At 40.4% G+C, this 24987-nt stretch overlaps 1 protein-coding gene across 3 annotated transcripts; it reads left to right on the top strand.

Annotated features, from left to right (window-relative positions):
• Positions 1 to 3610: 3610 nt before the first annotated feature.
• smad4a (SMAD family member 4a) lies at positions 3611 to 24390 on the top strand. 3 transcript variants are annotated; one of them, XM_079600068.1, is made up of 12 exons: positions 3611 to 4009; positions 5434 to 5771; positions 7460 to 7634; positions 7729 to 7758; positions 8788 to 8997; positions 11579 to 11701; positions 14151 to 14258; positions 16014 to 16064; positions 16143 to 16326; positions 18044 to 18212; positions 21763 to 21901; positions 23180 to 24390. In XM_079600068.1, the coding sequence occupies exons 2-12, from the start codon at positions 5529 to 5531 to the stop codon at positions 23389 to 23391; spliced, it is 1644 nt and encodes a 547-aa protein (XP_079456194.1). In that variant the 5' UTR covers positions 3611 to 4009; positions 5434 to 5528; the 3' UTR covers positions 23392 to 24390. The 3 variants fall into 3 exon arrangements, with proteins under 3 accessions (XP_079456194.1, XP_079456195.1, XP_079456193.1); XM_079600067.1 differs by having other exon boundaries at positions 3679 to 4009; positions 14124 to 14258; XM_079600069.1 differs by lacking the exon at positions 11579 to 11701 and having other exon boundaries at positions 3656 to 4009.
• Positions 24391 to 24987: the final 597 nt, after the last annotated feature.

Consider the following 24987-nt stretch of genomic DNA (forward strand, 5'->3'; position numbering starts at 1 on the left):
CTTTTATGACGGATAGATGCACTTTTATGATGGATAGATGCACTTTTATGATGGATAGATGCACTTTTATGATGGATAGATGCACTTTATGATGGATAGATGCACTTTTATGATGGACAGATGCACTTTATGATGGATAGATGCACTTTTATGATGGATAGATGCACTTTTATGACGGATAGATGCACTTTTATGATGGATAGATGCACTTTTATGATGGACAGATGCACTTTATGATGGATAGATGCACTTTTATGATGGATAGATGCACTTTTATGATGGATAGATGCACTTTTATGATGGACAGATGCACTTTTATGATGGACAGATGCACTTTATGATGGACAGATGCACTTTTATGATGGACAGATGCACTTTTATGATGGATAGATGCACTTTATGATGGACAGATGCACTTTTATGATGGATAGATGCACTTTATGATGGACAGATGCACTTTTATGATGGATAGATGCACTTTTATGATGGATAGATGCACTTTATGATGGACAGATGCACTTTTATGATGGATAGATGCACTTTATGATGGACAGATGCACTTTTATGATGGATAGATGCACTTTTATGATGGATAGATGCACTTTTATGATGGACAGATGCACTTTTATGATGGATAGATGCACTTTTATGATGGACAGATGCACTTTTATGATGGATAGATGCACTTTTATGGACTTCAAAATAGAAACGGCCATTCACTGCCATTATAAAGCTTAAAAGAGCCACGAAGAGCTAGGATGACTTCAGGGTGAGTAAATCATGGGGTAATTTTCAATTTTGGGTGAACTATCCCTTTCAGGGTTCTGTTACATTTTATGAATTAAATAGCTCATAAACATGCTTTATCACTATGAAAAATTAAATAACTTGTTCAACATGAAAGTATTATGCAATAATTTAAGGTATTTCTCCTTATATAGAACCTATTGGGCTTAAAGAACCCTATCTCTATAAACCTCTTTTCTAAGTGTACTTGGTCAAAATTAAGGGGTTTTCCTGTATTGATCGTCCACTAGTGTTTTACCCGTATTTTAAATCACGCATTGCATTGTGTTTGTTTGACACGCTTAAAAATAAAGATTTTCACAATAAAATAATAATTTTTGATTCCCCGAAAAAGTGATGAGTTCATAAAATAACAATTTTTTCATATATTTTAAAAGTCTAAAGAACTTTCAGTGTAAAGAGGCTTTTGTGCAACTGATGTTTAATAAGAATAATTATTATTATTAAGAACCTTTGGATGTTAAATAATAATAATAATTATTATTACTATAAAGAACCTGCACATATTCCATGGAACCATTGATGCCAACAATGAACCTTTATTTTTAAGAGTGATCGGGTTAAAGCAAATGTCCTTGAACTAACGAATAATGCACAGAATTACATATTTCTATGGATTTTGCTTCTTACAGTGCGATGTTATGATGATCTGACATGAAACGTATTTATTCTTGACTGCCGAGCCTCTCTGTGCGTGTGATGTGAATAAACCTGTTGATACTCGCTCCAGCAAACCCTCTGGTGTGTCCATGCACTCACACTGGTTTAGACTGGATGCTTTATCAGGAGCACGAAGTGTTTCAATGTAAAGACCTTTATGAGTGGAGATTAGAGGCATATCCAGAACACACACACACACACACACACACAGAGCCGGAAATCATTCCTCAGCACTGCTCGGAAAACACACACACACACACACACACACACAGCCGGAAATCATTCCTCAGCACTGCTCGGAAAACACACACACACACACACACACACGGTATGGATGCCATCATCATCATCATCAAGACTTATTTTGGGCCTTGTACACAATTTTCCATACTAAATATTTGATTATAATAACTGATAAAGGTGTAGGCTGAAGCCATAAGCTTATTATTCCTACACTTTATGTCATAATTCTAATAAGTGTCTCTTTCACTACTAGTTATAATCAATCTAATGTATTTCTGTCTGTATCATATTCATCAGTTTATCGTCTCTCCATCCAATCGTTATTCCATCCATCCGTCAGTTTATCCATCTCTCCATCCAATCGTCATTCCATCTATCTATCAGTTTATCCATCTCTCCATCCATCCATCAGTTTATCCATCTCTCCATCCATCCATCAGTTTATCCATCTCTCCTTCCGTTCGTCATTCCATCCATCCATCAGTTTATCCCTCCGTTTATCCATCTCTCCATCCATCCATCAGTCTATCCATCTCTCCATCCAATCGTCATTCCATCCATCCATCCGTTTATCCATCCGTTTATCCATCAGTTTATCCATCCATCCGTTTATCCATCCAAACAGTTACATAAGACTAAAACGTTCATACATTCATTAATAAATACAACATTAATATAATTGTTTCAAGTATTACATATAATATTATTAATTTCTGAGTTTTATTTATGTATTTTGCAAAGTGAGCTACATTCTTAATGTCTTTTAACAGTTATTCCACAAAAAATAAAGAATGAGAAGCTGGTTATTTGACCGTGGGAGAATTTTATTAAAAATGTTCAATTGAACTTTTGACAGAAGAGACACATGAGATTATTACTGGGCATCTTTCCTCAGGACAGGACAAGAGCATCAAGCAAAACACCTCATTTACTGTCCAGGAGAAACAAACGGGACTTTAAAGAGTTCTTGTTTATGTTTTTATTTTATTTCTTGTCAGGCCTTCCACTCTTTTTGATCTGAGCTTCTGAGTATCTTAGTTCTATTCATTTTTCACAGTATTAATTGGATCTTTATACATGAAAATATGTCTTTTATATTTTAGGATTGGGGTCCCTCTTGAGAATGATGATATTTGGGGATCAATGGCATCTAACAGAACTGAACAACCCTTACACTGACATCAAAAACTAAAAAAAAACTAAAAAAACAACACATAATGATTCTGCTTCAGAGACACTAACAAATGACCTTAAGCGATTAAAAAAATAAATAATGTTTTTTATTATCCAACGAACTTTAGTAGTATACAATATAGTATACAGAATTGACATAATACATCACACAAAGAAAAACATTACAGAGTGTACAAATTGATTAAGTAATTAAAAAAATTATATTATTGATATAACCTATTGATAATGTCCTCCAGACTGGTGCAATAATTCAGTCTCCTGAAGAAAATTAAGAAGAGTTGGGCTTGGATACTGAGCATTTCTTCTTGTGTATATGACATTTTCCTAAAATAATACAAAGTTAAATTATTATTATTATTACTTTCATTGGAATTGCACATATATCAAAATTATTTTATTTAATTATAACATTTGTTTTCCTTCTAATTACATTTTCCACATCCACCAAATAAAACTTTGCGTATATATACAATTACAAAGCAGATGGATAATTATTTTTGTATGGAACAAAAATCACATGAATATCTAAATTAAATTAAACGGTAAGCTTCACAAACACACCAAGCTTTATCCCAGTTTATATTTCTAAATACACCTGTTAAAATATTCCTAATATGTTTATTAGTACAACTGTGTTTCAGAATATTAATATCTCCTAGAAACATGCTGTGTTTAACATATATTGCCTCAGAAGAATCACTTCCACGAGTTCTTACAAAATGTATAACTTGTTGAGGGATGGCGCCAAATTACAACTGCAGCTCGGTGTGTTTTGAGCGGGTTTGAGGCACAGTGCGCATGCGCAGTTCGCCATATTGCGCAGCTGGGCGTGAGATAGTGCGTCGAAAACATCGCGGCTACATTGTTTATTTTCGTTGCGCTCAGTGACTGTTTTCACCCGGTTGTTGTTAAAATACTATGCTAACCCCCAGTCCAACCGAGTTATCGCTCAAATGAAGAACTCTTGTCGCTTTAAACCGTTTTAGAGATCAGCTAAACGCGTTGAAGTGTGTTAACGTTACGCGCTGGAGCAGCTAACAAGATTCACAGCAAAATCCCCAAACTGGATACACAAAGACAGATTGATTCCCAGGAGACACAACAGGTATGTCATTTACACACCCACTTTGACATTTAAATGTGTTTTATTCCTCTATAGTAGAAGTTGAGTGAAGTAAGCGCAGTTCGCGAGCTAGCATGTAGCAGGATGTGCTAGCACAGATTGTTTACATCCTCTTCAGCTCATTATAAATCACTGTCATCGCGTGCACGAGTTCACTGCGCATCTCCACACGTGCACGTCTCTGCACTCTGGCTGAAATCAAGTGTGTGAAGGATTGTTGTGGTGTGTGTGAGACGCTTTATCTAATTACAACATTAGTAAACACGATGTTTGTCCTCAGTGTTTTGGTAGCCTAACTTTCTGCTTTTATTTATTTGGGTGCTTTTATTTGCTTTAAACATCAGGTACAACATATATTGTAGGTTTTAATATACACACGTTTATGTATATGTGTTTGTACACACACACACACACACACACACACACACACACACACACACACACACACACACACACACACACACACACACACACACACACACACAGTACGAGTCAAAAGTTTGGAAACATTACTATTTTTAATGTTTTTGAAAGACTCTTATGCTCATCAACCCTGCGTTTCTTTGATCAAAAATACAGAAAAAACAGTAATATTGTGAAATATTATTACAATTTAAAATAATGGATATCTATTTGAATATACTTTAAAATGTAATTTATTCCAGTGATCAAAGCTGTATTTTCAGCATCATTACTCCAGTGTCACGTGATCCTTCACAAATTATTCTAATATGCTCATTTATTATCAATGTTGGAAACAATTTTAATATTTGAAATCCGCTTAATATGTTTTTCATAACCTGTGATACTTTTTTTAAGGATTCTTTGATGAATATAAAACGTTAAAAAAGAACAGCGTACATTTAAAATAGAAATATTTTTGTAATATACTTTACTGTTCAAAAGTTTAGGGTCACTTTTTATTTTCTTCTTTTAAAAAAAAAAAAAATATTAATACCTTTATTCAGCGAGGATGTGTTAAATTGATTATTTATAGTAAACATTTTTAGCGTTAGAAAAGATTTCTACAGTATTTTGGAATAAATGCTGTTCTTTTGAACTTTCTATGCATCAAAGAATCCTGAAAAATAAAATGCATCACGGTTTCAATACAAATATGAACTCTATTCAATATTGATAATAATCATAAATGTGTCTAGAGCATCAGATCATCATATTATACTGATTTCTGAAGGATCATGTGACACTGAAGACTGGAGTAATGATTCAGTTCAGGAATAAATTACACATATTTCACAATATTATTGTAATTTTGTTAAAGCAAATTCTAGCTTAATAAGCAGAAGACTTTAAAAATACTAATGTTTCCAAACTTTTGACCGGTAATTTAAATATTATATATTATGTGTGTTATTGATATCTCACTATTAATCCTCCTTCCTCAGGGCGTGTGAATGGACGCTTCACTGACGGCTGTGTTGCTGAACCGAGTTTAACCGGCACCGGGAGCCTCGGTAACCCCGAGGCGGATCACCAGCGCATGATGTCCATCACGAACACGCCCACGAGTAACGACGCGTGCCTGAGCATCGTCCACAGCCTGATGTGCCACCGGCAGGGCGGCGAGAGCGAGACCTTCGCCAAGCGGGCCATCGAGAGTCTGGTGAAGAAGCTGAAGGAGAAGAAGGACGAGCTGGACTCCCTCATCACCGCCATCACCACTAACGGCGCGCACCCCAGCAAGTGTGTGACCATACAGAGGACGCTGGACGGCCGGCTGCAGGTACACACACGTCTATACATGCACGTCTGTGTATATATGCAGACAAACCAAAAATTATTCAGACACCAGATATCATTTTTGATATGTTTTCACTAGTGTGTGCAGGACTCTATAGTTAGTTTATGTAAGTGAGGAGAGCAAAATAAAGTAAACTGTGACATATTACATCCAGATATTCTTCATACAGTGACTACCAGTAAAACTTTGGGACCAAATATTATTCGGACACACTGGTCATGTTCTGCTGAAGTGTGTGTCTGTAACTGCTAATGCTCTTCTTACACACACACTGAACACACTGAAGCATTGCTTGGTCACTGGTTGAGCTAAACTGATATTATCTAATTGTGTAGTTAAATTTAACAGCTGACAGATATTCAACATAATTAATTAGGGATGGGAGATATGGCCTAAAATCCATATTGCGATATACATTGCAGCCTCTTGCGATAACGATATATAAATGATAATAAACCCATTTCAGAACAGGTTACACAGACCCTAAGGAAAGCCAAACAACTGCTAAATGTATTTTTTTTTTAAAGAAAGAAAGAAAGAAACGGTGTATGTAGTTTTGAGAACATTTATTGTGCAAAACTGTAATTATACAACATAATGTTGCAGATAAATAAAATTCTAGTACACTAGCTTTAAGTAGCCCTAATGTTTATATTATGGCTAGCAGCTTATGAAACCCCAAATTCCAAATTAGAATATTGTGAAACGGTTTTCATAATCTGTAAGCCATAATCATCAACATTATAACAAATAAAGGCTTGTAATATCTCACTTTGCATGTAATGAGTCTATATAATTTGCATGATTCTGTAAGTGAGGATGATTCTGTATCATAATTTGCATGATATTCTAATTTTTCGCGTTTCTCCTGTTATACGTCAACTAAAGAAAATGCTTCAAGTATAAAAGTTTGTTTACAGTAGTGCCGTGCCATAGACAGAATAAAGTGCAGAACAGTGCAGAAGGCACTCCAAATCAAATGTAGTTTTAGTTTGGCTATTTTTTTAAAGGACACAAAAGATGCAGAGTTAGTTAAAAAGCAACAACACAACGAATCTTGAAATCGGGCACACACAGAGATGTTGTGTTCACACCACTATTTTGTGAATACGCGCTGGTATTTAGTCACATGTTTCGTTATGAACAGATTAGTCGTGTGTGTCCCGAACTGTTGCCCCACACACTCTGTATAGTTTGCTGCTGCTCGTCGGACGGCTTAAATCCGAACCAAGTCCAAATAATGGATGTTGCACCGATCTTTGTCACCAGCGCCTCCGTTTCGCTGTCAGCCATGTTTACTCAAGATGACGACGAATATGATGCGCTTCAGCCGGCTGCAGCTCGTCACTCTAAATTTCGCGGGTAGATTGCGTCATCAACATGCATTATCGCGATTGCAATAGAATTAAAATCTCTATCGTAGGCCAATTTTGTATTGTTTATATCGCCCATTACTAAATTCATGTGTGAGACAGTCTAACAGAAGGACGGACAAAACCTGTCAAATATCAACTGAGTTCTGTCATATTTTATCACCATTTTATAAACTATAGCGGATAAACTGATAATGTGAGAAGTGTTGGAGGAGTCTGGATGAGTCTGGGTTTGACTATAGTGTACAGGTGTTGTTGAATAAATATTTCTCTGTCCTTCTGTGTGTGTGTGTTTAGGTGGCTGGCCGTAAAGGATTCCCACATGTCATCTATGCACGGTTATGGCGATGGCCGGACCTTCATAAGAACGAGCTGAAGCACGTCAAGTACTGCCAGTTTGCCTTTGACCTCAAGTGTGACAGCGTCTGTGTGAACCCCTACCACTACGAGAGGGTCGTGTCTCCGGGAATAGGTCCGTGTGACGTTTGTGTTAATAGTGTTAAGCTCATTCGTCATGTCCGTCCTGTATTTATAATTCACCTATCGTGTGTTTTCTTCTCATATAGATTTATCTGGACTCACACTGTCAGGCTCTGGTGAGTGATATTCTCCTGGAAAATACTTTTTGGTTGTTTTTACCGTGCTATTTTTTTTTTAAAGAGATTTAAATTAGTCAATATGAATTTTACACATTACTTGTAGGGCTGATCAAAATCGTAAAGTCCCCCTGTGGTGTAAATCCAGCTTTTAATGTAGTTCATGTGTGTATGTGGTGTTATTAATCTGTTAATCTGCTTTAACACACACCATGTGTAAGTTCATAAGTCGACAGCATTGCTGAGTATTTTCTGCTTAAAACTGCAGTGAACCAAAGACAGTCTCAAAAACACGGTTTGAAATCGCTGGTATTTCTAACGTCACACACTACCTTGTAACCAATCAGATCAACGTGTGATCGTCACCCAGTGGATCTGAGTGAGTGGAGGCGGGGCTCATTTGCATATTCATAGAACCGCGCATACTAAATGAGGCAAAATACATTCAAGCTATTTTAAGACATGAAGAAATTTTTTCAACGAAAAAAACTTTTACATATGTAATTTTAGTGATCAAAGATGAGTTTTAAGAGATAAATTATTGACTACAGGGGGACTTTAAAGCACAATATGAGTATATTTATTTAACAATAATATTTCACAATTTAAAATGCCAATTTTGACAACAAAAAATGTTGGATGGTTGTGGTTTGCTATTGGCTGATCTCATGTGAGTGACAGGTTATAGCCCCGCCCTCGTCCTCAGAGAAGAGATGCTGATTCAAGAATATTAAAAACAATAATGATGTGCTCTGATAAATCATTTAAAATAAAAACTATATTACTTTAAACACTATATATAACACATAAAATAAGAAGTGCCAATTCTGATTTCATGGTGACTTTAATGACACAGACAGCGGCAGGTTTATTAGGCTACTGTCACTTTAAGACCGAATGCACTGATCTAATACACCGATACACGTGATTGTTTACCATTCAAAAGTCTCCTTAAAATGACATTACGGAAGTAAAATGTGTTTTTATATACATTTGACATGGAATGTGTATCTATGTGATGTCTTTCAGGTCCATCAAGCCTGATGGTGAAGGATGAATATGATTATGAATCGCAGCAGTCTCTGCCCAGCACTGAGGGACACATGCAGACGATTCAACACCCCGCCTCGAGACCGGTGGCCCCGGAGCCCTTCCACACGCCCGCCATGCTCCCGCCAGCAGAGGGCAGCAGCTCCGCCTCCAGCTCCGCCTTCTCCAACATCGCGGTCGGATCCACAAGTACGCCACACACAGTTCCTCACTATATCACTTAATCGCGTAGGCCATGCTGAAAAGCTTTCTCGTTTGTGTAGGCGTCATATTTAGGGATGCGCGGTATATCGTATTAGCCGATATGTTCATTTTTAACGTTATCGTTACGTTGGCCAATACTTTAAAGCCAGATAAATAATGTATTATTTCCTATTACTTTATATGCTACTGTTCAACATGATGGTTTTGAATTACTTAATATATCAAAAGGAAAATACAGTTCAGTGCAACATGTGCTGCGCAAGTCTGTCATAAAATAACATTATCAGTATATTCCTCAGTATATCACTTAAAGGAACACTACACTTTTTTTGTAAATAGGCTCATTTTCCAGCTCCCCGAGAGTTAAACAGTTTTACTGTTTTCTAATCCATTCAGCCGATCTCCGGGTCTGGCGGTAGCACTTAGCTTAGCATAGATCATTGAATCTGATTAGACCGTTAGCATCTCTCTCAAAAAAAATGACCAAAGAGTTTCAATATTTTTCCTATTTAAAACTTGACTCTTCTGTAGTTACATCGTGTACTAAGACTGACAGAAGGCCAATATGAGTAGGAACTAAACTCTCATTCCTGTGTAATAATGCCATAGTACCATGGGTGCAGCAGCCCGATGATATTACACAGCGCCTGAAAACTTCCAGCGTGACCGGCACTAAGTGTGTAATATCATTGCGCTGCTGGTACAGCAGATCCTTGATTATTACGCAGGAGTGAGAGTATAGTTCCTAGTCATATTGGCCTAGAAAATCACAACTTTTCATTTTCTGTCGGTCTTAGTACACGATGTAACTACAGAAGAGTCACGTTTTAAATAGGAAATATATCTAAACTCTTTGTTCTTTTTATTGAGAGAGTTGCTAACAGTCTAATCAGATTCAATGATCTATGCTAAGCTATAGTCGTCAAGTCATCTTCATTTATACAGCGCTTTTAACACTGTAGACTGTTTCAAAGCTGCTTTACAGAGATAAACGTATAATTTAAGGGAACAGATTGTTTTGGCTTTATAGCGGTTCTTGAATAAAGATATTTTCCAGCTAAAGTTAGTTTTGATTGATTCACTTCCGTCGCAACGATCATTAGTTATTAAATTAGGGGCCGCTAAGACGACAGCGTTCTCTCTACACACACTTTACACTGAACCTGTGAGAAACACTGATTGCGCTCACGTGCGCATCAAGAATTAATTCTATATTTATGTGTGTTTGAATATATGTGCGCAGGTTTGTAATTCCCTACAAACCAAGCCTAAACAAACTACTTGTCCTGCCTATATATTTGATACAGAATTTTATTTTATCACTACGGGGGAGATCCGTGAATTTCCCACAATGCTTTATCGTTAGTGTGGTAAAGGATCCTCCATCGGGAGAGGCTAGTTGGCACTTCAGCACTGCGTTGACGTCAGGTCCAGGCGAAGGTCCTTCCTCAGATCTGGATACTAAAAGTGCCGGAGATCGGCTGAATGGATTCGAAAACTCAGCTGTTGAACTCTCATTTCCAAAAGAAGTGGAGTGTTCCTTTAATGCATAGGTCATGCTGAAAAGCTTTCTCGTTTGTGTAGGCGTCATATTTAGGGATGCACAATATATCGGTCACCATATTGGTATCGGCCGATATATGTTTATTTTTAATGTTATCGGCCCGATAAGAAAATTTCTCAGATATTTTAAAGCCGATAAATAATGTATTATTTCCTTCAGCTGAGACTCTTCAGATGCGACTGTTCAACAATCACTTCAAAAAAGGAAAATAGAGTTCAGTGCAACATGTGCAGCGCAAGTCTGTCATATCAGCTCATCATCATATCATAACTGTGTGTTTGAGACGTGGCTTTTAATGAGGAGACTTTTGTTTTTGTAATCAGGCTCTCAAAAATTATATGAAACTTTTAGATTTAGATTTACGACCAATATATCGGTTATTGGCTTTCAAATATAAAGAATTATCGGTTATCGTATCGGCCATTTTTTTATATGGGTGCATCTCTAGTCATATTCTTCATTGGTGTCTAATAGGGCTGGGCGCTATGACCGGAGAGATCAGTGTGATCACATGGCCAGCACTGGCTGTTACATTATTCACGCATGAGAATGACAAACAAACATGGGGGATGTGTTGAGCAACTTCCTGCATGTCAATGTACATTTACATTTCTGCATTTGGCAGATTTACTTTGCATTGAAGGTATTCAACTATATTATTAGTGATGCACCGAAATAAATTTTTCCACTGAGACCGAAATTAAAGTTTAGTATACGTGGTTCTATTAACATGCAAATGAGCCCCGCCTCCACTCGCTCAGAGATCCACTGGTTGACGATCACACGTTGATCTGATTGGTTACAAGGTAGTGTGTGAACTTGTGCAACTCAAAAGTAATTTGCAGTTGCTGAAGTTTCTGTGCATCACTATAATGAGTTAAACACTGCTATAGTTATTAAGCACCTGTGCCGTGATGCACGCTTGTAGTCCTGCCGTCCCAGTGTTTAATGGTGTGTGTGTGTGTGTGTGTGTTGATGTGTGCATGCCGCCTCTCTCCCCAGCTCAGCCCGGTAGTGTTCTGACAGCAAGCCATAGCAGTGAGAGTCTGCTGATTGCATCAGGGACAGGGCCGGGCTCTCAGCAGAACGGCTTCCCTCCAGGCCAGACCTCCACGTACCATCACAGTAAGCCATCAGTGAACCTCCACCCACTATAGGCTATAGGGTTGCAACGGTATGAGATTTTCACGGTATGAAATATATCACCGTATACGGTATTAAAGGGGGGGTATAATGCCCTTTTCACAAGATGTAAAATAAGTCTCTGATGTCCCCAGAGTGTGTGTGTGAAGATTTACCTCAAAATACCCCACAGATATTTTTATACATCATGTTAAAGTGTCACTTTTTGAGGATGAGCAAAAACATGCCGTTTCCCTTTAAATGCAAATGAGCTGCTGCTCCCGGCACAAGGGGCGGAGCTTCAACAGCTTGTGTGCTTTTACCACACACACACACCTGCACTGAAAATTTCAAAAACTTTTAGCCTTTTATGTTCAAACCGGAGTCAGACAATGATGGAGAGACTCAAGAAGAAGTGACAACATGTAGAAGAACAGGACATTTCTGAATGGTTAGTTGATGAATTTATGAAGCTTATGTGTAGTTATCTTCTAGTCATTGATTAGCATATTCTGTCTAATCTATAAATCGTGTTCAGGGGGCGGGGTTTATGTAAATTCTAGGGTTGGTGATGTCACTAACCCGGGAGGAAGCTCGTGTAGTTTCTGCCAGCCGTTTGTTGTAGTCCTTAAAAAGCTATTTATTTAAAAGCAAATATCTCCCTTTGCTCTGAACTTTGAGCGTTGTGACTTTGCAGATGTTGTTTATGATCAAACACAACATTACACACTAACTACAGTTAGAAAACACAACATTACACACTCACTAAAGTTAGAAAAGTGAAATCATAATCAACCAACCCTTTCAACTATCAATTCTTATCAGTTAAAATGACCGTTAGATTAATAAAAACAGTTTTTTTGATTGAACAAATGCTTTATTATAACAAACTTGAAACCATTTAACAACTTATTTTTATCATTAATAATTTATAAAAACATTCTAGTTTATATGCATCTTATTCAGATTTTTTTTAATGATTTAACACAAATATATGATCAAAAACGGTGGTAATCGAAAAAACAAAACAACTTCGCTGTATGCGAGTTGAAAGTCTAAGCAGTCAAGTGGAAAGAAGTTGCAAATGTTATTGTATTTTCCCCAATACCGTAGATAAGCAAATCTGCTCAATATGAGAAGCGTACATGTTCATACTGTGATATATCATCATACCGTTACAACCCTTGCTCCTTCAAAACTCTTACATCTAGTCTGATCAAAAATTAAGGTCATAGAAGTCCTAAATATCTCTAATGGTGTAAGAAACGTCTTTATTACAAGAGGTTTTAGATTTGGGGATGGAAAACACGATATGGCTTATGCGATGATGTAAATGAATGTGAGCACTGCATGTTTGAAAGTAAAAATGGCTAGTTCACGATCAGTGAATGCCACTCGTTCATGCCAAGCGTTTGCTTTGATCTGACTTAATTATGACAATTATGTTTATATGACACCTGACAACTCGTCGCCCATCAGTGAGGCATCATCTTTTCATATTACCTCTGTATAAAGCCTAATAAAGCTTTGTTTACAGAGGTAACCGCTAAATTTCTGCAGTTCATAAGCACCGTTTTTGTTCAGACCAATGCGAAGATAGAATATTTTTATGCAGTTTACATGCAGTGTTGTACATTTTAACCAGTGGATCGATTAGAAAGTATTTTCGGCTTACCAAGGCTGCATTTATTTGATCCAAAAATACATTATATATGTCTTTACTGTCACTCTAGATCAATTTAATTTATCCTTTCTGAATGAAATTATTAATTTCTTTAAAAAAAAAAAAATCTTACTGACCCCAAACATTTGAATAGTAGTGTTTAATGTTCTATTTCAGATAAATGCTATTGTTTATTCATCAAAGAATCCTGAAAAAAATAATTAACAACTGTGTTCAACACTGATAATAATCATAAATGTGTCTTGATCATCAGATCATCATATTATCCTGATTTCTGAAGGATCATGTGACACTGAAGACTGGAGTAATGATGCTGAACATTCAGCTTTGATCACAGGAATAAATTACACTTTACTAGATATTCACATAGAAAACTGATGATTTACATTATAATAATATTTTTACTGTTAAAAAAGTTTTTACTGTATTTTTGAACAAATAAATGCAGCCTTGGTGAGCAGAAGAGACTTTAAAAAATAATAAAAATGTTAAAACCGATTGTGTTTAAAGGCTGAAATGTGAGGGTTTTTTCATTTAAATGTGTTATTTGAACTGATAAGTTGTTTTTACGGTTTAGGATGTCATCATAAACATTGACCCACATCCCCTCCCCAATACGGTATTCATTCTATTTGTGCATGTCTTAAAAAGCCTTAAATTTGATTTCAAAACCGAAAGCTTTTCAGCATCTCCTGCTTCCAGCGCATTCAGGCGTGAGTAAAGTCTGCTTGACGACAGCAGGCCCGGTGTCTCTTCTTCTGTCCACAGACGCCGCTTCCACCTGGACGAGGAACAATAACTTCACTCCCAGCGTTCCTCACCATCAGAACGGGCATCTTCAGCATCACCCGCCCATGGCTCACCCGGCACACTACTGTGAGCAGCTCACCAGCACAACACCAGATACAATATGACAGAACTCAGTTGATATCTGACAGGATGTCCATGTCTTTCTTTCTTCAGTGGAAAAGAAATGAAGGTTTTTGATGAACACATTTCTCCATATAATGGACGTCAATGGGCCCCAAACGGGTCAAGGTCCAGATGACAGTGTCAGCGCCGCTTCAACGGGCTTTAAACGACACCAGACGATGAATACGGGTCTTATCTAGCGAAACCATCGTCATTTCACACATAAATAAAAAAGTTTAAGTTTTATAAGCACAAGCGCTCACCTTGCTCTGTTCTGTGATGCGCGTTTGTGACGTAATACGCAGTTACGCTGTAAAGGTCACGCTTGACGAGTCAGTGTTTACAGATGTGCGGGAGGAGGACCATACACACATATTCAAATGTCTTTGTGTCAGTTTATCGTTTAAAATGCCCATCTCGTGTGTGTATCCTGGTGTTGGAATATTAAAAAGCCTAAAAGAAAATTTTCGTCAGGATAGAAATGTTTTACTTTTCACAGAACCGTGACCTTTACAACGTAACTGCGTATTACGTGACTTCACGAACGCGCATCACAGAACAGAGCAAGGCGAGCGCTTGTGCTTATAAAACTTAAACTTTATTATTTATGTATTCATCGTCTGGTGTCGTTTAAAGCCCGTTGAAGCGGCGCTGACACTGTCATCTGGACCTTGACCCGTTTGGGGCCCATTGACGTCCATTATATGGAGAAATGTGTTCATCAAAAACCTTCATTTCTTTTCCACTGAAGAAAGAAAGACATGGACATCTTGATGACATCGGGGTGAGTAAATTATCAGCAAAAGTTTTTTTTAAAGTGAACTAATCCTTTAATATGTAGCGGAAAAACACCCAATCTGGCAACACCAGCCACCAGTGTCTACCGACTCTCCTGTTCGATCTCGTTCATCAAAATGAACAAATCTTTTTCCGAGTTATTTCGTTCATTTAAGGGGCTTTAAATGTTATACTATTAACTGGCAAATTCCCCGAACACATCCACTTATGGCAAGTTCACACTACAGGATTTTAAACCGTCGGCGTAACTGTGCGGTTCACACTACATGACTCGCTCTCTGTGAAATCAGGAGTGTTCAAGTTGTTGAGCTGTTCACACCACACGACACAACGTGATCGATCCGCAACAGGAGGTAACGCACTACACGAGTTGACAACAACTCTGTACCGGTATATCTTGTCTACAAACCACGTTTTGTCACGAAAAATCACGCGATAAAACGAACCGGAAATGACGCAATACAGCACGCGCGCCACTACCCAGCGAAGAAGAACACAAGTAAACAACACGCGAGTCTTTGTTTGAATATGGACGTCAGACAGAAATTAGTGCTGCATGTTTGTGCGATGATTTGCTCTGAAAAAAACACACAAAAAAAGCGTATTTTCCCGGTGACCTCAACCCATGCCTTGCTCTGATTGGCTGTAGCTCATGACATCACATGTGGTTGAGTCGTGTGACAGCTCCGGATATCTAGCATGCTAGATATTTTTCTGGGCTCGGCGACGCGTCTGCGAACTTTGTGAACTGATCTTTGAACTAGTTCATGTAGAAAGTGAACGTTCCCAACACAGGTCACGGTTTACTTTATTCTGCTCTCCTCACTTACACAACTGAACTATAGTGTCCTGCACACGCTAGTATAAAAATGCTATCCGCATTAAAAATGCACTTCCTCATAATCTGTGTTTCCTCCTCAGGGCCTGTTCACAACGATATCGGATTTCAGCCCCCGATATCCAACCATCCCGGTAAGAGTTTCCCTCTCTTCTGATCGTACTCCAGTCATAATCCTCCTCCGGCGTCTCATGATCTCCTGTCTCGAGCAGCTCCCGAATACTGGTGCTCCATTGCTTATTTCGAGATGGATGTTCAAGTGGGCGAGACATTTAAAGTTCCCTCGTCCTGCCCGATCGTGACGGTGGACGGATACGTGGATCCCTCAGGAGGAGACCGCTTCTGCCTCGGACAGCTCAGCAACGTCCACCGAACAGAGGCCATCGAGAGGGCGAGGTAGCACAGGATCCTGGTTTACTGTAGATGCTTGAATACAGTAGGGGAGTAACGACTATATGTGACCCGGACCACAAACCAGTCTGGAGCCGCACGGGTATATCTGTGGCAATAGCAACTATACAGCGTACGGGTCAAAATTATCCATTTTTCTTTTATGCCAAAAATCATGAGGACATTAAGATCATGTTCCATGAAGATATTTAGTAAATGTCCTACCGTAAATATATAAAACATGTATTTGTGTGAGTGAATGCAGCACAATCGTGAACATAAATGCACAACTTTAAAGGAGATTTTCGCAATGTTTACATTTTTTTGCTCCTCAGATTCCAGATTTTCAACAGTTGTGTCTCGACCAAATATTGTCCTATCATAACAAACCACACATCAGTGGAGAGATTATTTATTCAGCTTCCATGTTATATACAAATCTCAATTGAAAAAAATGGTCCCATGTGACTGGTTTTGTGGTCCAGGGTCACACAAGCCGCAGTTCCACCGAAATTACCCGGAACAATTTTTCCCAGGAACTTTTTGTGAAGATTATAACTGCGCGCGACGGCTCCTCCCAGTCTGGACGGACAGTAATCAGTTTTGAGCGCCACATTTATAATAAGTATGGAGGAGATTCAAACGGTGCTGCAGTTGTTTGTGATGTATTGGTTTACTAACGAGGTAATTAACAAAACGGCAGTAAAGAGACGAGCACTGATACTAAAGCGTGTTCAGAAAGCTCCTAATGCTATAAAATTAGACGATGCGGACATTGACCGTGAGACGGCTGGACGAACGCGCAGAAAATTTCCTGTTACACAAATACGCTTAATAAAGCCTAAACCTCGTCGTCGGTCCAGCGGTGTGTGTTTTTTTAAATTAAATTCCATATTTGCAGACAGACTCTCACTGCATGAAGCCACGAACCGCAATAGATTTTTAAAAATGCCGGTTAAAATAGAATGCTGCGTGGAGTCATCCAATCAAAATGCGGTGTGAACACAACCAATCAGCATGTTCAGCGCACAAGTCCCGCCCCCGAAAGTTCCTGAACTTTGGAAAAGCACTACCTCGCCAGCAGGGACTTTCGGAGGGGGAAATATTTACCCGGAACTTCATTTAGACCCTGCGGTGTAAACACACCGAGTACCAGCGCACAGTTCCTAGTTCCTGGGGAAAGTTCCCGCGGTGGAAACGCGGCTATATATCGTGTCACAATATATAGCAATACAAATATGCAACAAAATGTATCATGGCTATTGACCATATGTATTGTGTATACACTGTGTGAGGAAAAAAAATACATTTTCAGAGTTTTAGTGTCAGTACTACATTAAACTACTATATATAATGTTGAATATAATCTATAATAATGCGATGGGGAATGTTTGTGAGTCCTGATAATACCAGATGTCTGATTTTACCAGTAAAGTGTCCTACATTATATTAAATATATCCAGTCAGTGACCGAGATCAAGCATATTCGTCTAAAATAATTCAGTATCTTCAGAATCATGAATTTTGTTAATCTGGTGTCTCTATTGTCCTGTGTTGGGTTCATCATAGTCCATCATATTCATTTACACACACAATGTGTTCATCAAATTCAGCATTTTAATCAACAGTAAATCTTCTATCATGTGTCTTGGAGTATTGCATTAATATGGAATCGTGACAGGAGGGCATCGGTTCACCGTGTTGATCTGAGGCCTGTTTTCAGACTGCACATCGGGAAAGGCGTCCAGCTGGAGTGTAAAGGGGAAGGAGATGTCTGGGTTCGCTGTCTGAGCGATCACGCCGTGTTCGTCCAGAGCTACTACTTGGACCGCGAGGCCGGCCGCGCTCCGGGCGATGCTGTGCACAAGATTTACCCCAGCGCATACATCAAGGTGAGAGGAACGTCTGCTGTAAACCCTGAAAGATGCGTCTAGGTAGTGAACATTTAGTTTTGCATTTCAGGAATAAATTGCATTTAAAACAGTAAAACCAGACATTGACACCAGATATAATATTTTCTATGTTTTTACTAGTGTGTGCAGGACACAATTGTTCATTTGTGTAAGTGAGGAGAGCAAAATAAAGTAAACTGTGACGTATTATACCCAAATATTCTTCATACAGAGACTACCAGTGACATTTATACAAATTTAGGACCAAATATGATCCGGACACTTTGAGCTGGTCATGTTCTGCTGAAGTGTGTGTCTGTAACTGCTAATGCTCTTTTCACACACACACTGAACACAATGAAGCATTGCTTGGTCACTGGTTGAGCTAAACTGGTATTATCTAATTGTGTAGTTACATTTACCAGCTGACAGATATTCAACATAATTCATGTGTGAGACAGTCTAACAGAAGGACGGACAACACCTGTCAAATATCAACTGAGTTCTGCTCATATTTCATCACCATTTTCTAAACTATAGCGAATAAACTGATAATGTCAGAGATGTGGAAGGAGTCTGGATGAATATTGGTTTGAATGCATGTTCAAATATTTAAATTGAAATAATATTTCACTATTTTCACTGTATTTTTAAACAAACAAACTCAGCATTGGTGAGCCGACTTCTTTCAAAAACATTAAAAAAGTCAATGCATTGTGTGTGTAAATATGCAACACGTGCGGTTGTGTACGGAAACCGGGCACCGATGTGTAACCGGTACCCAAGTAACCGGAGTGTAACCGGACCGAATCAAACACAGATTTGGTGCCACTGATGCCTCAGCTCGTCAGCTGTCGGCTGAAATATGTCCTCTGGTAAACATCATCACCGCATGTGATCGCTAGTTAACCCTGTACGATAGTTCAGATCCAATGATCATCAACTTCTCAATTCAAATCTGCGTTCGCGCGTTGGCTAGCGCTGAGCCAGAGACAGCCGAGAGACCCCGCCTCCCCATGAAGTCTAATGAACCCAAAGGAAACTTAATCAAATTACACTTCAAATTAATTTTTTTCCGAATATGTTTTCTATCATTTAGGGAGTTTTTGTCACACTGATGTAAATTTAAGTGTTCGTTTTTTAAAAATAAGAATAATAAATATAATGCTATAAAAACGTGAATGTGACGTTATGATTGACAGCTGTGATTGACAGCTCCTCTAAACGAAGTATCACTGAGGAGATTGGAGCCTCAGCTTTAATTTCTACATGTCCATAACTGTTTATTTCACACAGTACACTTTGTAGTAACCGTTTCTGCGAGAGTGAGGGCGGGACCTTGATCACATGACCACACACACACCACACTCACCACACCACACACACCACACCACACACACACACACACACTCACCACACTCACCACACCACACCAGTCACCACACCACACACACACACACACCAGTCACCACACCAGTCACCACACACACACACACACACACACACACACACACACACCACACCAGTCACCACACCACACACACACGCACGCACACACCAGTCACCACACCACACACACACACACCAGTCACCACACCAGTCACCACACTACACACACACCAGTCACCACACCAGTCACCACACCAGTCACCACACCAGTCACCACACCAGTCACCACACCACACCACACACACACACACACGCACACACCAGTCACCACACCACACCACACACCACACACACACACCAGTCACCACACCAGTCACCACACTACACACACACCAGTCACCACACCAGTCACCACACACACACCAGTCACCACACCACACACACCAGTCACCACACCACACACACCAGTCACCACACCACACACACCAGTCACCACACCACACACACCAGTCACCACACCAGTCACCACACCAGTCACCACACCAGTCACCACTCACACTCACACTCACACTCACACTCACACTCACACTCACACTCACACTCACACTCACACTCACACTCACACACCACACACACAGGTCTTGAATCTGCACAAGATGACAGCGCCATATTAGGAGTTTGTCGGCTTCAGTGTTCACCAATGGAAGAGAGTGACGTCCATGTTCTTCCTCAGTCTCAGGTTGTGTGTCCCTCAGTCTCTGGTTGTGTGTCCCTCAGTCTCAGGTTGTGTGTGTCCCTCAGTCTCAGGTTGTGTGTGTCCCTCAGTCTCAGGTTGTGTGTGTCCCTCAGTCTCAGGTTGTGTGTGTCCCTCAGTCTCAGGTTGTGTGTGTCCCTCAGTCTCAGGTTGTGTGTCCCTCAGTCTCAGGTTGTGTGTGTCCCTCAGTCTCAGGTTGTGTGTCCCTCAGTCTCAGGTTGTGTGTGTCCCTCAGTCTCAGGTTGTGTGTGTCCCTCAGTCTCAGGTTGTGTGTGTCCCTCAGTCTCAGGTTGTGTGTCCCTCAGTCTCAGGTTGTGTGTGTCCCTCAGTCTCAGGTTGTGTGTGTCCCTCAGTCTCTGGTTGTGTGTCCCTCAGTCTCAGGTTGTGTGTGTCCCTCAGTCTCAGGTTGTGTGTGTCCCTCAGTCTCAGGTTGTGTGTCCCTCAGTCTCAGGTTGTGTGTGTCCCTCAGTCTCAGGTTGTGTGTCCCTCAGTCTCAGGTTGTGTGTGTCCCTCAGTCTCAGGTTGTGTGTGTCCCTCAGTCTCAGGTTGTGTGTGTCCCTCAGTCTCAGGTTGTGTGTCCCTCAGTCTCAGGTTGTGTGTGTCCCTCAGTCTCAGGTTGTGTGTGTCCCTCAGTCTCAGGTTGTGTGTGTCCCTCAGTCTCTGGTTGTGTGTCCCTCAGTCTCAGGTTGTGTGTGTCCCTCAGTCTCAGGTTGTGTGTGTCCCTCAGTCTCAGGTTGTGTGTCCCTCAGTCTCAGGTTGTGTGTGTCCCTCAGTCTCAGGTTGTGTGTCCCTCAGTCTCAGGTTGTGTGTGTCCCTCAGTCTCAGGTTGTGTGTGTCCCTCAGTCTCAGGTTGTGTGTCCCTCAGTCTCAGGTTGTGTGTGTCCCTCAGTCTCAGGTTGTGTGTGTCCCTCAGTCTCTGGTTGTGTGTCCCTCAGTCTCAGGTTGTGTGTGTGTCCCTCAGTCTCAGGTTGTGTGTGTCCCTCAGTCTCAGGTTGTGTGTCCCTCAGTCTCAGGTTGTGTGTGTCCCTCAGTCTCAGGTTGTGTGTGTCCCTCAGTCTCTGGTTGTGTGTCCCTCAGTCTCAGGTTGTGTGTGTCCCTCAGTCTCAGGTTGTGTGTGTCCCTCAGTCTCTGGTTGTGTGTCCCTCAGTCTCAGGTTGTGTGTGTCCCTCAGTCTCTGGTTGTGTGTCCCTCAGTCTCAGGTTGTGTGTGTCCCTCAGTCTCAGGTTGTGTGTGTCCCTCAGTCTCAGGTTGTGTGTGTCCCTCAGTCTCAGGTTGTGTGTGTCCCTCAGTCTCAGGTTGTGTGTGTCCCTCAGTCTCAGGTTGTGTGTGTCCCTCAGTCTCAGGTTGTGTGTGTCCCTCAGTCTCAGGTTGTGTGTCCCTCAGTCTCAGGTTGTGTGTGTCCCTCAGGTGTTTGACCTGCGGCAGTGCCACCGGCAGATGCAGCAGCAGGCGGCCACGGCTCAGGCGGCGGCGGCGGCTCAAGCGGCGGCGGTGGCCGGGAACATCCCCGGACCCGGATCCGTCGGAGGAATCGCTCCTGCTATCAGTGAGTCTTCTGCACGTCACACTCCAGAGCTGCGCGTTCAGGTTCCCAAACGTGGAAGTTCGATCATTTAGTCTCATACCCACAGAACCCCTAATCTGACAAATGTTAGGGATGCACGATATATCGGCCACTATATCGGTATCGGCCGATATATGTTCACTTTTAATGTTATCGTTATCGGCCTGATAAGAAAATTTCTCCGATATATTAAAGCCGATAAATAATGTATTATGTCCTTCAGCTGAGACTCTTCAGATGTTCAACATGATGATTCTGAACTGCTTGAAATATGATTAAATCACTTCAATAAAGGAAAATAGAGTTCAGTGCAACATGTGCAGCGCAAGTCTGTCATATCGGCTTCATAACATTATCATGAGAACATCATAACTGTGTGTTTGGGACGTGGCTTTTAATGAGGAGACTTTTGCTTTTGTAATCAGGCTCTCAAAAATATATAAAAATGTGGGTTTAGATTTATCTGCAGATATATCGGTTATCAGCCAAAATGTTCATATCGTGTTCACTGTAAATCTTTATTGCGCATTGCAGGGCTCGACATTAAGGCTTGTCCGGGGCAAGTGGATTTTTTTGTAGGACAAGTGGAAGTGAAAATGAGTTTTCCAAAATAAAATGCCATGTTACTTCGCGTTATGTGCCACTCATTACGTCTATTTTACAGATTTAATTTTACCGATTTGAAACAAACACATTTTTTTCCCCACAATCCGTCGACTAGCGTCCAACTCAGAATGCTTTGATTGGCCAATCAGGAGTCGGGCCAAGTTGAAACATTTTTACCTGCCTCAAAGCGCCAGGACAAGCTCCAAAAACAAGTCACCGTACAGTCACACCAACAGCACCATACGAATTAAACGCGAACGAAACCAAATGGTAATGAATTCGACTGGGTTATTTATGAAGACGGAGTGATGTTCTGTGGCGTCTGTCGGGGAAACCCAACCCGGCTGACAAGTGAGTGACGTTAGCTAGCTAGCGTCGGCAGCCGTGTACTGTAAACAAGCATTAACGGCATATAGTTAAATATTAGCTAATGTTCAGATGTAAAGTAGCTACACGGTTTAAAGTATCCCTTGGTAAATCAGCCTCTGCCGGGTATTTATCAAAAATAAATTATACGATTATAAATCTTTACCCGGACAAGTGACTTTTGTGCATGGACAAGTGAAACATAAATGTACTTGCCTCAAAAAGTGTTACGTGTTATTATATGTGTGATGATGTCTCTAATCCGCCGCCTCTGACGTGCGTCCGCAGGCCTGTCCGCGGCGGCTGGCATCGGTGTGGACGATCTCCGCCGGCTCTGCATCCTGCGCATGAGCTTCGTGAAGGGCTGGGGTCCGGATTACCCTCGGCAGAGCATCAAAGAGACGCCCTGCTGGATCGAGATCCACCTGCACCGGGCCCTCCAGCTGCTGGACGAGGTCCTGCACACCATGCCCATCGCCGACCCCTCGCCGCTCGACTGAGGCACGCCGGGGTCAGAGGTCAACGCCACACGCACCGAGTTCAGTGAAAGAATCATTGTTTTTTTTGTTTTCTTTTCTTTTCACCTCTTCGGCCCTGGTGACGCCGTGCAGAAAGTGTTCCAAATTTATCATCTTAAAAGTTTTGCATGAAAAAGACGCGAGCTCCTCAGAGGTGCATGCTGGGATTGGGTTCGGTCTTCAAAAACTGTTTTAATGAATTTGCTTCCAGACGTTCTCTCGCCTCACGGGTTGAGCGTTTGTCGAATCTGCTTTCACTTCTGTGTGGGTTACAGCGGTTCAGCTCGCATGTACATAAAACATCACTTTTCTTTAATTAGCTTCAAGCTAATCGGCTTGACCGTTGCTAACATCATAGCAGAACGGTTCGGCTAAACACACACGCACCAGCTTTGTGTTCTGAATGCTTGTCCTTTTCTTTCTTTCTAATTTCTCTGCAGCTTGTGAATAAAAACATATCCAGCTCCTCTTTTACAAACATGAACACGTTTATGAATTGGACTCAGTCAGATGTGTGTCCATTATTATTATTAATGCAGCTGATTTAAAGGTTAAAGGTCACAAGGGCTCCATTGACTCATAATGATAATGCCTTTAACAGGAATCTGATGCATTAACAACTTTACACCATTAATCTCTGATGCCCGAGAATATCAGTTATTAATATAGTACACGACGGGCATGTTTTGATCTGAGATGAACCGGAGCCGTGTGTTGGGATGTGAACACTGAAAGTCACATGACATGAACATTACGGAGAGAGATGTCAGTATTACTCGGAGCTGGTGTTGTTCTTCCTGAACCGGCTCTGGGAATGCCATACAGCCGTGCCCGTGTCTGAGGTCTGATGACGGCTCATACTTCTGTGGAGCCTGATCTCATCTCAGTTTGAAGAGATCCTGAAGTGGAAGATTCCTCGAATAACTCGTACTTTTAGCAGTTTATCAAATACAGAATGCTATTAAAATTGATTTTGAAGTCTTGTGTATTTCATGTTATTCATTTTCACAGACACACTTTTTGCACATTTCAGAGCAAAATCATGAGACATTATAACCACAGTATGTAAAATGAAACCATTCACATCTTCATCTCATTCTAATATGTGTAAAAATATTTTTTTATTGACTCAAATGTAAAGACAATATCAGTTAATAATTACATTTTAATTTAGTGGTTAATTTATGGATTTTGCTATTTAGTATAAATTGTATATTCTTGTATTACTCGTGCGTCTCTACGTAACTAAGTGGGCGTGGCCTGTCACTTTAACACATTATTACGAAACATTTGTTGATTTACAAGTGTCTGGACTATAATGACTAATTAACGTGCTTCCTAGTTCATTTTTGGGGAACCCACGTTAATTTTAGCTAACAAGCCTCACTAATTAACAAGTCTCGCGACTCTCGCCTCAGTGATTCGCGCCATTTCTGTCAAACGCGCGACAAAGAAGTTCGACAGGATTTTCATTGTAGAAATCGGTATTATCATCTAATCAGGTAAGTAAAACAAAGTCCTCTGATACCTTTAACTTTATTATGAAATTAGACACTCCCTATACATTATTAAACTTGT

Source organism: Phoxinus phoxinus, assembly GCF_949152265.1.
Source record: "Phoxinus phoxinus genome assembly, chromosome: 23".
NCBI lineage: Eukaryota > Metazoa > Chordata > Actinopteri > Cypriniformes > Leuciscidae > Phoxinus > Phoxinus phoxinus.

What these genes read in the sequence shown, in the direction of transcription:
- smad4a (XM_079600067.1), top strand. Translation starts at nt 5,529, where the DNA reads ATGATGTCCATCACGAACACGCCCACGAGTAACGACGCGTGCCTGAGC. An exon ending in GACCTCCACGTACCATCACA is followed by an intron (nt 11,702 to 14,123) that starts GTAAGCCATCAG and finishes TGACGACAGCAG; the next exon opens with GCCCGGTGTCTCTTCTTCTG. An exon ending in GAGGCCATCGAGAGGGCGAG is followed by an intron (nt 16,327 to 18,043) that starts GTAGCACAGGAT and finishes GCCTGTTTTCAG; the next exon opens with ACTGCACATCGGGAAAGGCG.